Below are 14,464 nucleotides of genomic sequence, written 5' to 3'. Positions count from 1 at the left end.
GCTTCCACTCATGTGTGCTCCTAACAGCAACAATAGAAGTTGCTGCTAACAGCAAAGCAAGAGTGAATCACTATGTACTTTACTAATTAATTAATGCCTTGACTTCAAAAAATGTGTAATACATAGTTCTTACTGAGTTCTTAAAAAATGACTAAGAATCAAGGAATTTTCCTTCCTGACACCAACACAGCTAGACAAGGGAATTAATTAGAATCAATTTGAGCACTGGAATTCACCAATTTACGAATGGATTAGTACTTGAAGTTCTTTTCTATGTTGGTTATTAGACATGTAGAAATTATTTTCCGAAAGAAATAGTTTGGCAATCTTGAAAAAGAAGAACAAAGTTGTAGGACTTATAGTATCTAATTTTAAGATTTACTATAAAACTACATAATCAAGACAGTGTGGTACTGGCAGAAGGACAAACATATGCAGTGAAACAGAACAGCATTCAGAAACAGACCCACAGATGTGCAGTCAGCTCATGGACTGAAGCAGCAGTGCAGCCCAGTGGGGAAGTCTCCTCTACATGGTGCTGGACCAACTGGGTATCAGTAGGAAAATACGGAACCCTGACTCATGCCTCAGCCATACATAAATTTAACTCAAGACGGTTTACAGATCTAAAGGTAAAAGTTAAAGCTTTAAAACTCCAAGAGGAAAACACAGGAGGATACCACTGTGACCTGTGAAGAGACAGAAATCAAAAAGCACCAACCACAAAGAAAAAAAAGGATAAGTTAGACTAAAGCAAAATTAAACCTTTCTGCTCTTCAAAAGGCACCATTAAGAAAACGAAAAGTCAAGCCACAGAGAAAAGATCTGTAATCCCTATGTTTGACAAAAGTCTTGTAACCAGAACATGTGTGTGTGTGTGTGTGTGTGTGTGTGTGTGTGTGTAAACTAACAATCAATAATAAAAAGATACAACCCAATAAAATATAGGTAAGACTCTTGGAAAGATACCTCACAAAAGAGCATATACAAATGGCCAATATACTCAACAAAGGATGCTCAATATCATCAGGTATTAGGGAAATGTAGATTACAAATCACAGTGACATACCACTCTACACTCACCAAAATGGCCAAAATTAAACAGATGACACCACCAAATGTTGACAACAATGTGGAGCACCTGAAATTCTCATATATTGCTAACGGGAGTGTAAAATGATATAATTACAGTGGCAAAACGTTTAGCAGTTTCTTAAAATTTAAATATATAATTACTCCAATGATCCAGCACTGTTATTCCAAGGTATTCACCCAAAAGAAATGAAAACATTGTCTTAAAAAGAATTACATAAGAGAGGCCAGCCCGGTGGTGCAGCGGTTAAGTTTGCACATTCTGCTTCAGCAGTCTGGGGTTCACCAGTTTGGATCCCAGGTATGGACCTACACACCATTTGTCAAGTCATGCTGCGGTAGGCATCCCACATATAAAGTAGAGAAAAATGGGCATAGATGTTAGCTCAGGGCCAGTCTTCCTAAGAAGAAAAAAAAAAAAAGGAAGATTGGTGGCAGATGTTAGCTCAGGGCTAATCTTCCTTAAAAAAAAATTACATAAGAATTGTCATTGCACCTTTATTCAAAGAGCAAAAATTTGTAAACAACCAAAACGTTCCTCAACAGGAAAACAGATAAGCAAATTGTTGTATATCCAAACAATGAAACACTACTCAGCAATATAAGGAATGAAGAATCTTCAAACCATGCTCAGCCAAAAAAACAAGAGAGAGAGAGAAGACATAAAATACTACTGTATGATTCTATTTAGATGCAGTTCAAGAACAGGCAAAGTTAATTCACTCTATGAAGATGGGTATCAGAAGAGTAGGCACTCTGGTATGGGGAGGAGAGAATGAAATAGGACACGAGTAACTTTCAAGGTGATGGCAATAATCAATTTCTTTACAGGGACATTGGTTACACAGGTATATTTATTTGTCACACCTCGTCAAACTGTACCCTTAAGATCTGTGTAGCTTACCCTACATAATTATACCCCAATATCTTTTTAAAAAGAAATAGTTTATAAACAGTTAAACTTCTTAGTTTAACTAAGGTTAACCCATACAATGCTGACCACAATGCAATAACAAAGCTGTGATAAAGTTTCTCACAGTTTCTGTGGGAAACGACATTCTGTGTTTCAAAGGGAAAATAAGAGTCTGGCTATATAAACACATTCTCCTTCCTCACCCTACTCCCTCCAGAGAAGCTCAGTGCAACAGTTGTATTCTATTTCCTTAGTCTCTCCATCTGTCAAATATTTACTAGAACCACTCATGTATACAGTCCTTAGTGGATCCAAAGACTTATGAAGACTGCCAAGGCATGGTGTCTGTCCTTAAAGAGTGTTCTCTTCATCCTCATCTTAACCACAGAGTCTTCTCTCTCCTTCCTCCCCCACACAGGTGAAGGTTGCCCCCACACACCCTGAGAGTAGAAGAGCCAAGGTGGCGATTCCTGCTTCCACAACAGGTAGATGTCAGGTATTTATACCGGTGCTAGTGTGCTCTGTTGCTGTGAACAGAAAAATCTATGATAATGAGCTCTCAGTCATGACTGCTAGAAAGGAACTGTAGCAGAGAGAACCCAAAATAATGGAAAAAAACATTTGGAATACATGTTTATATTTCCATTACACTTAAATATAAGCATGCCTCTCTGAAGCATGGCTGATGGGAATGCAAATAGGTATGATATTTCTGGAAATCAATTTGCCCGTATATATATATATATATATATACATATACAGTTTATAAAAACATTATCACTGTTAAAACTCTATTTAGAGTTTTAAACTCTAAACTCCACCAAAGCAGAACATGTGAACTTAACTGCTGCGCCACCAAGCCCGGTGGCCCCAAGCATATTTTTTTTGATAAGTGGTCTTTTCTAGTCCCTCATGGTTAAAAATTCTTTTAAAAAAAAGGATTGTTTACTCATTAAGGACTTCATTAAAGGACTGAAAATATAAATTATATTATGTTTTATACTATATCTTTAAATATTTTTGAGGGAAAAATATACTCTAACAGCAGTTCAATAAGACCAAGGGGTATTTACTTCATGTAGGAATTGAACTATGTTAGTGAAAATGAGAAGAAATTCTTATTTGCCTTAATGTCTTTGGTTATTAGCTACACTTATAATAACCCAGAATCAGAGTACCAGCTTTTTCCAAATTAATTGTGAAGTCCCTCATCAGAAAAGCCTTATCTGTAGGTGAATGTGTCTATCTTCCCCCTTACCTTCCCCACAGCAAGCAGGGTGAGATGGATCACCTTCAAAATCAGCCCAAGCTGGGTTCAAATCTTGGTGCATGCCTCAACTTCCTCTTCTATATCACACCTCCTGGGATCCATGCCCTTATACAGTCCCCTCCCACACTGAATCTGGACTGGCTCCGAAGAAGCCAACAGAATGTGGCAGAAGTGGCACTGTAAGACTTCCAAAGCCAGGTCACAAGGATCCACACAGCTTCTACCAGGGTCCTTGGAAAGTCTGGTCTAGGGGAAACTACCCACCATATACGGGGGTCTCAGGATTCCCCCCAGATCACCATGCTGTAGGGAAACCCAAGGTAGCCACGTGTGAACAGACAGTATGGAGAGATGGAGAGAAGCAAGGAGGGAGGGAATAAGAGAGAGAAGGGCCTCGGGAAGTCCCAGCTGCTTCAGCTACCCTAGACAAGTGGGTGAAGAAATCACCTTGTATGGCCAGTTCAGCCAAACATTCAGATGACTCCAGCCCAGCTGCCATCTGACTGCAACTGGTTGAGACACCCCCCAATGGAAAGGTGCCCTTCTGAGTCCAGTTAACCCATGGAACCATGACAGATACATGAGTCTGGGACACCATGGGTCTTCTGTAAGTAGCAGCCTCATTTATCTTCTCTTCTTACCGAAATAGCATCAAGTAAACCAGGTACAGGCTGCCAAGCCACCCAAATGCTCCTAATTCTCACCGTGTTCCTTATCGATGATCTCCCCTCAGGGCTAAATTGAGATCAGATAGGGTTACAGATTTATAGATCTAGAAGTAACTGTGCAGTCTGAGGCCACAGCTAAGGGCAGCTCTGAGTAACCTGAAGAAAGCTCTGAAATCTTTTCAGAAAATCTAAGTTTCAGTTTTACCCTCTTCACTCTACAGTTACTCGTGGCCAGTTAGATTGCTTTATTGAGTGTCCACCATATGCCTCCCTGCGGACAGGACATGTGCCCCGCCCTGGAGAGACGAGATCCAGGGAAATGCAGACAAGTGTACAGGCCATGATCCCACAGGTTTCGGGGGCAGGAGGAGACTGAGGGCAGGCGCCAAGGAAACACATGGCAACTAATGCCATCTGAGAGTTCACAGAAGCAGCAGGAACTAACTGTAGACCCACAGGGCTGCAGACGTGAAGACAACGTGTGTCCATCTCTTCTCTGGGTATGTGCCTGGGAATGGCAGGAGAGGCAAGGAGAAAGCATGCATACACCCCACAGCCAGGCATGCCCTTCAGAAATGTAAAGTATGATTGTTTGGGACCAGTAGGTGGGATGCTTGGATCCCAGTTTCCACTCTCATGAGACAACAAACTTTCCTTCCAAGTGTCTTAACAGTGTAACTACATCTCTAGTCTGCGTTCCTCTCAGGGAGGAGACTATGAAATCTGAAAAGGATCTCTTTATTGTAGTAAAATATACCTAACATAAAATTTACCATTTTAACCACTTTTAAGTGTACAGTTCTATGGCATTAAGTACATTCACACTGTTGTGCAACCATCACCACCATCCATCTCTAGAACTATTTCACCTTCCCCAAAAGAAACTGTCCCCATTAAACACTAACTCCCTACACCCTCCTTTCGAGCAGCCCCTGCACCCACCATTCTACTTTCTGTCTCTGTGAATCTGACTATTCTAGGTACCTCATATGAGTGGAATTTTTGACTGGCTTATTTCACTTAGCATAACGTCCTCAAGGTTCACCCATATTGCAGCACATGTCAGAATTCCCTTCCTTTTTAAGGCTAAATAATATTCCTTTGAATGTATATATCACAATTTGTTTATCCACTCATCTGTCAATGGATATTTGGGTTGTTTCCATCTTTTGTCTATTGTGAATAACGCTGGTGTGAATGCAGGTGTGCAAGTATCTGTTCAAGTCCCTGTTTTCCCTTCTTTTGGGTATATATCCAGAAGTGGAATTGCTGGATCATATGGTAATTCTATGTTTAATTTTTTGAAGAACTGCCATACTATTTTCATAGCAGCTATACCATTTTACATTCCCAGTGACAGTGCACAAGGGATTCAAACTCTCCACATGCTCACCAATGCTTGTTATTTTCTGTGGGGTTTTGGTTCTTTTTTTTTAACAATAGCAGTCCTAATGGGTATGAAGTGTATCTCCCAGTTTTGATGAAAGAGATTTTAAAGATTGGCTGGTTTATCCTCGTGTAGGGAATTCTACATAGAGTTACTTACCTATGCAATTCTCCAAAGCCTCCAGCAAATTTAAGCACATGACTTTGCTAAGACTATCTCCACAAAGCCTGTTCCAAGGCAGAAGACCACCCCCACACACAAACAGGCTCCCTGGCCATCCTCACCCATGAGCAGACAAACTCTAATGTAGCAACTGGCTTTCCATAAACACATTCACACCCAACAATTACCTTATTTCTGTCAACTAAGCCCTGCTGGGCTCTAACACTGGACATACTATAAATGACCTGTGGCCCCAGGTACCCCCCTGCCTTTTCCCATCCACAGAGTCCTTCAAAGGCACCCCAGGAGTCAGGCAGTCCACCCTGAGCCCAAGTTGTGGAGAGTGCTCCTGGCCTACCCAGGAAGGCCCTTTCAAGAGTGAGTGAAAGCTGGTAAGAGAGGAAACTGCCCCTCAACCTCCCAAAAGAAGGGCTGTGACCAGAACTTGGCTCTCCTGAAGCTGAGACTTGAGAGAAATGCTGCCGTGTGGCAATTCATTTAAAGTTGAAACTTTCGATGAGACAGAGCTTTTCACAGGGTAAGCGTCAGGTCTCCCTTAACACAAGACCTTGACCCTCCAGTTCTCAGCTACCTTCTCTTTCCTCCTGTCTCCTCCATTTCAGTCATTTCACAATGGTCAACTCTGCTGCTTGTTAGCAGAAGTGGCAAAAGGTTTTAGGGGGAACAGATTCTAAAACTGCATATCCTCAATACCTACAACAGTGTGTGCCACATAAGAGCTTCATGAATATCTGTTGAACAAATCAAAACTAAATTTATCAAAACAAAACAATACGTCTAACTTTCACCACCATGAGTAACCTAGCCAGCTTGAATCAGTGGCTGTGGGTGGTAATTGGAGAAGTATGAAGTCAGCAAATATCACATTTTCATTTTTATTAATTTAAAGGCATAGTGTGTACATATAAACAACAGCATCAATCATGGTTTTCTTTAGGCTGATGTGTTTTTTATTTTCTTACTCATTCCATTGAACACACAAACTGAGCTAAAACAACACATTTAGTTTTCTCAATAATTGTTTCTTTTTTATTAACTCAAGTCTATATTCAGGTTTCCTTAGATTTTACCTAATATCTTATTATCATGTGTGCTTAGGTTCCTTCTGGCTGTGACAGTCTCTCAGGCTTTATGACCTTGACAGGAAGACTGGTCAGGTATTTTGCATGCTGTCCCTCAATTCAGGTTTGTAGGATGCTTTTCTCACGGTCAGACTGAGGTTGTGGGTTTTTGTGAGGATATCCACAAAGGTGAAATGCTCATCTCACCCATCCTATCAAGGGCACAAGTACTGTTTATTTTTGAGTCACAGCAAACACTTTATCTACCCCTGAAGCCAGTCCAACTGACAGGCGCTCCCTGAAGAATGTGCCAGCTGCCAGATGTTTTTGTTACCTTAAAGACACATCTATGACCTAGGGAAATCAGACTTGGTTTTATTTAGATTTTATGTGCAGACTGCAATGGTTTCACTTCAATGTTGAATTCTTTAAACAAACATCCATGATCTCATATTTCCACTCAAGATTGTAGGCCTCTTTATTTCTTTCCTGAAGGCATTCCTGGCTCATGATCCAGGGGACTCAGAAGTTTGCCCCACGTTCTGGAATCTGAACCATTAAATGAGTGTATTTATTCTCAAACCCATGACCTGGCAATCTCATCCTTCCCAGAGAGCTCTTAACGCTATTCTTGTGAGAAGACACTAATCACCACATAATTTTCTTAGTCTTCTGGGACACAACCTTTGTTTTCAGTTGCAAACCATGCCACATCTAGCGTTCAGTAAACTACCCAGGCCTCTCTGAGCACAGAGGGAGAATGGCAAAGAGAAGCACTCTTACATCTCTCACTTTCCACATTACCAAGGAGTGGTGCTCGGTGGTACATCTACCCGGGAAACACTCAGTTGGCCCATTTTTTTTTTTAATCTGCCTTGCGTTTTTTTCACACTGAAGATGACTTACACCTCAATGGTTCAAGTCTAAAGCAGAGATGGCTCAACCGAGGAGCCCAGGAACAGAAGCCACAGGACAGCACAGACCAAAAGTCTCGCTCCATCCTGAGAGAGAGCGCCCCCGCGGCTGCCTGTCCCGTCCGGAACGCCCAGCGCACAGTTCTTTCTCCTGTCCTGGCGTGGCCACTGCAGGGGGCGCAAAACCAGTAGGTCTTGTTCTCCCCAGTGCACCCAGACCGGGGCCACAGCAAAGGCGGGAGGCCGTCGCTCCTCTGGGTAGGCACTGGGCTCTGACCATGTCGGGGATACTGTAAATAGGAAAGTTTCCCTAGCAGCGGGTGGATGAGGGTGACAGGGACGGCCAGGCTCCAAGCAGAGAACTAGGCGGTGGGCTGCGCGGCTGCAGAGGAAGAAGGAGGGTCTGGGAGGGGGAAAGCAGTCGGCTGGAGAAACCCTGTAAAACCGAACAAGGCCTCTCTGGCCGCTGGGAAGGGAGAAAAACAGGGGCGGCCCCACCTACAATCGCTCAGGGCGCACCGGGTGATTCCCGGGCCACCTCTGGAGCTGCCTAAGGACCAGACACGGCCGCGGCAGAGACGCTTCTGGGGCGCAGGGCCGCGTCCGTGCCAGCGCTTCAGGGGGCCAAGGGCCTCGCGCACGTGCAGCCCGTCCCTCCGAGAAGCCCCGACTCTGTCCCCCGGCCCGGCCCGGAGCGACGACCCGATCACCCCCTGCAACTCAAGGCCACTCCCCTCCACACCACCCAGCGGCTGCTCCCTCCTCCCCCCACCGAGCACAGCCCCCCGCCCTACCTCGCCGTTTGGCGCGCACGATGCCCTTCTTCTGCAGCACGAACGTGGACCCGTTCACCAGGCTCGACACGACGGCCACGCCCAGGCCGAGCGACACAGCGGCAGGGCTCGGACTGCGCGCCCCCTCCCCGGCCGCCGCCGCTGCCGCCGCTGCAGTCCCCATTCTGCCCGCGCCCTCCCGTCCTGTCTGCGCCTGCGCGCCGCGCCCGCCGGGTCGAGGGGCGGGGACGGGGATCCGCTGGGCAGCAACGGGGTGGGGGCTGGGGACCCGAGGTCCGTGGAGCCAAACGGGATCGGGGGGCGGGGACCTGGTTCCGCCGGGCCGTGTCTGGGATAGGGTGTGGAGAAGATTCTAGGTTCTGGGACGGGGACGGAGAAGAGAACAGGGGCTCTTCCGCGAGGATGCGGTAGGGGGACCTGGGTTCGGCAAGTGGGGATGGAGTCTGGTCTCAGAGGAGGCGGGACGCGGAGGGTGGCCCCAGGGCCCCGAGGAGAGTGACGGTGGAGAGGAGAGAGCGGTGGGAGGAAAGCGATGAGGCGATGTGGGTGAGGAGGTAGGCTTCCCAGATTTAGCGAATGAAAATACAGGACGCCCAGTTAAGTTTGCAGCTTAGATAAACAACAAATAATTTCTTAGTGTGTCTCATGCAGTATTTGGGACCAGAAGAGCGTCGGCGGGACGCGGTTCTCGCTAGGACCACAGTCCGCGCCAAAGCCTCTAGTCTGAGGCCAGCGGGGAGCCGCACGTGGGCCTGAAACCAGGGCGAGTAGGCTGTCGAAACTCAAAGGGACCCCGGAATGGGGTGATGTCAGTCACCACCACACTGGAGCTGTGAGCTCGTGATCGTACCGTCTAATTTCCTAACTCATTTTTAGTAAAATATATCAAAATTACAGAAAGCATGGAAAACAGGAAACATTTAAAAATTACTCCATCCCACAACCTTAGTCTAATTGTTATCATTTTAGGTGTTTTCCCGCCTAACGTATGCATACGTTTACGTGTTTCCAATTACAATATACAAAATATCCTTTTTATTTAATATATCAGTTTCCATGTTGCTACATAATTATGATTGTTTTAATGACAGTCTAATTTCCCATGAAGTTACTTACCATGATTTGTCTAAACCATTCAGATGTTATTGGTTGTTAGGTTGCTACCAGTTTTTTCCTATCATAAATGATGCCATAATGAACATCTTCATAAATTTTGAAAATATTGGATTAAAGAGTATAAACTTATAGCTATATATAGCATTGTTAGTTTGTGAAGCAATATAAAATACTATTTCTGTATGAACATTTTTATGCTGAATGAATCTAGTTCATTGCATAATCTTTTTTTGTTGTGGTAACATATAACATAAAACTTGCCATTTTAAGATGTACAATTCAGTGGCATTAATTATGTTGACAATGTTGTAAAACCTTCACTACCACCTATTTCCAAAACTTTTCCATCACCCCAGACAGAAACTCTGTAGGTTAAGCGGGCATTCCCCAATTCTCCTTCCCCCTAATCCCTGGTAACCTGTAATCTTTCTGTCTCTAAGAATTTGCCTAGTCTAGATATCTCATAAAGGTGGAATTGTACAATATTTGTCCTTCTGTGACTGGTTTGTTTCACTTAGCGTAATGGTTTCAAGGTTCATCTAAGTTGTACTATGTGTCAGAACTTCATTCCTTTTTATGGCTGAGTGACATGTATGGATATTCGTGTATGTTCATCCTTTCCTCTGCTGATGGACACTTGGGTTGTTTACATCTTTTGGCTATTGTGAATGATTTCGCAGTGACCATTGGCGTAAGTTTGAGTCCCTGACTTAAAATCTTGTGGATAGGTACCTAAGAGTGAAATTGCTGAGTCATATGGTAATTCTCTGTTTAGCTTTTTGAGAAACTGCCAAACTTTTCCACAGCTGCTGCACTATTTTACATTCCCACCAGCAATATATGAGGGTTCCCGTTTCTCCACATTCTCACCAACGCTTGTTATTTTCCAATTTTTTTTAATAGCCACCCTAGTAGGTGTGAAGTAGTTGCTTATTCTTTTTAAATATTCTTCTGAACATCAATGTTTCTTGAAATAAGCAATAACTTCTATCGTAAATCTCAGCAGAAGCAAGCAGGTGAAAGCAGCAGCGACAGCACTGCCAACATGATCATAATTATTTGCTTTTCTAATAATGCTGGTATAAAAAATAATAACTTTTGTGCCTGTAGTAAAAAGAGGTGTGCTCATTTTTTTTTTTAGAAACTCAATAAATTCAGTAAAAACCAAGGCATATAAAATATCACCCCAAATTTCATCACCCTGAAATAACTATTACTGCCATTAAGAACTCCACTACAGACATTTTTCCTGGTGAGTATATGGGTGAAGGGATCAAAGGTGATCAAATGGGAAGCCCATATGGTATTTTAATTTAAAAGGTAAAACTGTATGTTAGTTGGATTTAACATTTAAAAAACTGAAATGAAACTAATGTAACTACTGAAGCTGAGAGAAATACTATTTTACCACAAGAGATATTAGCTCCTAAAAGATGCCTTTAAAATTAAAGTTAGTGAAAAAGATTAAAACGTGGAAGTTATGTTTCTGTTAACTTCATGTTTCAATTTTAGACAGTATCAAATGACTCCAATAAGAAATGAGGAAGTCAGCTCCCTTTCCAGCTCCTTGTGATTTTTTTTTAACTTTGTCAAGACATATAACATTTAGAGACTACTCTGTATTCGTAATTCTATATTTGTATGATCTTAAATATGTATATGAGTTCATTGTTCACATCACCCTTTTGCCGAGTTTTCCCATTCATCTTTCACTTCACTAGAAATTTATCCATAAGTGTATTTTAAAAATATCTATGAGTGCTGTAATCTTTGAGTTCTTTTATCTTATGGGATGTTTGCCCAAACTACAAAATGAACAAGTTTAAATTTTTCAGACCATGTTTTCTTTCCCTGAAAGATTGCAGGCATTGTCCTGATGTCTTCTGGCATTAAGTGTTATTTAAAAGTCTGAGGCCACAATCGGGAATAATTGAATACAAACAGGGTATAAATAATGTTAAGGAACAATTGTTAATTTTGTTGGGTGTGCTAATGAAATTGTGGTTATATTAATATCTTTACAGACAACTACTGAAGTATTTAAAAGTGAAGTGATTATTTTGGGGATTTGTTTTTTAAAATTTCACAAGGAAAAAGTGAGTGAGCATGGAAATGGATTTGTCAAGCAAATGACACCTGTTACCAACTCCAGGGGAGGAGTCCTACTGCATGGAGGATAGCAAATAGCTGAAGAATGCCTGCCACCAAGAGCAGCAATCCCAGAATGTCTACTCCTTGGTTTGTACATGCCAGGGTTGCCAAGAGAGACACAACTCACGTAGGCACTGGATGGAACAACACTTTACTCACATAGGGAAGAAACAGCAAGATCAGCTTCAGTAGTGGGCATTGGTCCCCCATGGTAAGCAAGTCCCAGCCTGCAGCTAATGCAGAGCAATGATCTGCATGCACCCTTCTTGTACTGCAAGCAAAGGACCCCTTTCCCTCCCTGCCAGGAATGGATATAGTAATGGGGTTGGCCCAGTGCCATATGATCACATGCTTAAACAGAACAAAGGAGCACACATTGAGTCTGAAACAGGGAATGATATTCCCACACAAGGCGATAGCCCAGCACAGGCTGTATAGGCTCTTTATTTCTTGGTAAAAAAGTGTTCTAGGCCCACGGCCCGTTCTCATGCAACTGAGCAAGGGTCAAAAGTCTGCATGCATGTGACTGTCTTTCCCATCAAGATTAAAAAATAAAAAGAACAGCAGAAAGTTGCTATGTGATTAAGTTGAGTGATGAGTATAAAGTATATGCAAACAGTATACTATTCTCTATTTTTTATCTATGTGTTTGAAAACATTCATAATTGAAGTATTTGTAGTTTGTTTTTTTAACGCTGAAGCCAACCTGATTTTTTTTTAATTTCTTTATTTCTAGGCTTAAGAAGAGTTTAAACGCAAATGAGAAATCAAGAAAGATTGAAGAATCTGGGTTTTTTTCCTGATTATAAAATATTTAAAATGTATATCAAAGTGCAGAGAATAACATTTTTAAAAACCCATATACTCATCCCTCCAAATCTATCTAATCCTAATATTTTGCTATATTTGCTTCCAATTTTTTAAGGAAATAGGTAATAGTGGAGGCTGTCTTTTATTCCACATCTCTTTCCTCTTCCTGGTGCCCACAGAATTGGTTATCCTTGAAGCTCAATATCTCAGTCAGGTTATATCACAGTATTGATCCATGAAGTGTCATTTTTCCTGGTACACGGTATATCCTTTCCTTTGTAGATTGTTTTCCTTCTTTCGGGCAATTTTCTTTTCTTTTTTTGGGGGGGTTTGCAGATGATTTACTTTTTTTTTTAAGATTTTTTATTTTTTTCCTTGTTCTTCCCAAAGCCCCCCAGTACATAGTTGTATATTCTTCGTTGTGGGTCCTTCTGGTTGTGGCATGTGGGACGCTGCCTCAGCGTGGTTTGATGAGCAGTGCCATGTCAGCACCCAGGATTTGAACCAATGAAACACTGGGCCGCCTGCAGCGGAGCACGCGAACTTAACCACTCGGCCACGGGGCCAGCCCCTACTTTTTTTTAATTGAAGTCAAATTGGTATATAGCATGATATAAGTTTCAGGTGTACAGCATTATAATTTGATATTTGTATACACTACACAGTGATCGCTGTCAAAAGTCTAGTTACCATCCATCACCATACAGTTGACCCCCTTCACCCATTTCACCCACTCCCCAATCCATTCTCTGGTAACCACCAATCTGTTCTCTATATCTATAAATTTGTTTTTGTTTTGTTTTGTTTGTTCGTTTTTTTTTTTACAATCCACATATAAGTGAATTCATGATATTTGATATCAGTATGATATTTGTGTCTGACATTTCACTTAGCATAATACACTCATTGTTGCAAATGGCAAGACTTCATTCTTTTTTATGGCTGAGTAGTTTTCTATTTTATATATATACATTTTCTTTATCCATTCATCCATTGATGGACACTTAGGTTGCTTCCATATCTTGGCTATTGTGAATAATGCTGCAATGAACATAGGGTGCAAATATATTTTTGAATTAGTATTTTCACGTTCTTTGGATAAATATCCAGAAGTGGAACAGCTGGATCATATGGTGGTTCTATTTTTAATTTTTTGAGGAATCTCCATACTATTTTTCATAGTGACTGCATAAATTTACATTCCCACCAGCAGTACATGAGGGTTCCCTTTTCTCCACATCCTCTCCAACACTTGTCATTTCTTGTCTTTTTGATAATAGCCATTCTGATCCATGTGAGGTGATACCTCACTGTGGTTTTGATTTGCATTTCCGTGATGATTAGTGATGTTGAGCATCTTTTCATGTGCCTGTTGAAAAAATGTCTGTTTAGATCCTCTGGTCATTTTTTCATTGGATTGTTTGGTTTTCGTTGTTGTTGAGTTGTATTAATTTTGGGTATTAACTCCTTATCAAATATATCATTTGCAAATATTTTCTCCTATTTAGTAGGTTGTCTTTTTGTTTTGTAGATGGTTTCCTTCACTATGCAGAAACTTTTTAGTTTGATGTAGGCCCACTTGTTTAGTTTTGCTTTTGTTTCCCTTGCCTTTTGAGTCAGATCCAAAAAAAATTACTAGGACCTATGTCAAAGAGCTTACTGCTTATGTTTTCTTCTAGGAATTTTATAGTTTCAGGTCTTACATTCAAGTATTTAATCCATTTTGAGTTAAATTTTGTGTATGATGTTAGCTCTAGGTTTGTCATATATGGTCTCTTATGTTGAGGTCCATTCCCTCTACACCCACTTCATTGAGAGTTTTTATCATGAATGGAATTGAATTTTGTCAAATGCTTTTTCTGCATCTGTTGACATGATCATATGATTTCTATCCTTCGTTTTGTTAATGTGGTGTATCACATTGATTGATTTGCAGATGTTGAACCATTCTTGCATCCCTAGAAAAATCCCACTTGATCATGGTGTATGACCCTTTTAATGTGTTGTCGAATTTAGCTTGGTAGTATTTTGTTCAGGATTTTGCATCTATGTTCACCAGGAATATTGGCCTGTAATTTTCTTTTCTTGTGGTGTCTTTGATTTTG

At 41.6% G+C, this 14,464-nt stretch overlaps 1 protein-coding gene and 1 long non-coding RNA gene across 3 annotated transcripts in view; one reads left to right on the top strand and one right to left on the bottom strand.

Annotated features, from left to right (window-relative positions):
- The window catches only part of NIPA1 (NIPA magnesium transporter 1), a 50,193-nt gene extending 41,712 nt beyond the window's left edge, over window positions 1-8,481 (bottom strand). The window contains exon 1 of the mRNA XM_014829931.3: window positions 8,283-8,481. Within this exon, the coding sequence (XP_014685417.1) occupies window positions 8,283-8,445 (163 nt within the window). The 5' untranslated portion in view covers window positions 8,446-8,481. The remainder of the gene's footprint in view (window positions 1-8,282) is intronic.
- Window positions 8,482-8,511: 30 nt separating this feature from the next.
- Window positions 8,512-13,983, top strand: LOC106823926 (uncharacterized). Of its 2 annotated transcripts, none has more exons than XR_001396259.3 (4): window positions 8,512-8,836; window positions 10,540-10,650; window positions 11,423-11,760; window positions 12,286-13,983. It is a non-coding gene; the product is annotated as an uncharacterized lncRNA (long non-coding RNA). The 2 variants fall into 2 exon arrangements; XR_006522544.2 differs by having other exon boundaries at window positions 8,548-8,689; window positions 12,286-13,847.
- Window positions 13,984-14,464: the final 481 nt, after the last annotated feature.

This window comes from Equus asinus, chromosome 2 (assembly GCF_041296235.1).
Source record: "Equus asinus isolate D_3611 breed Donkey chromosome 2, EquAss-T2T_v2, whole genome shotgun sequence".
Lineage (NCBI taxonomy): Eukaryota > Metazoa > Chordata > Mammalia > Perissodactyla > Equidae > Equus > Equus asinus.
The sequence above is the reverse complement of the archived record's forward strand: the minus strand, read 5'-3'. Positions and strand labels throughout refer to the sequence as shown.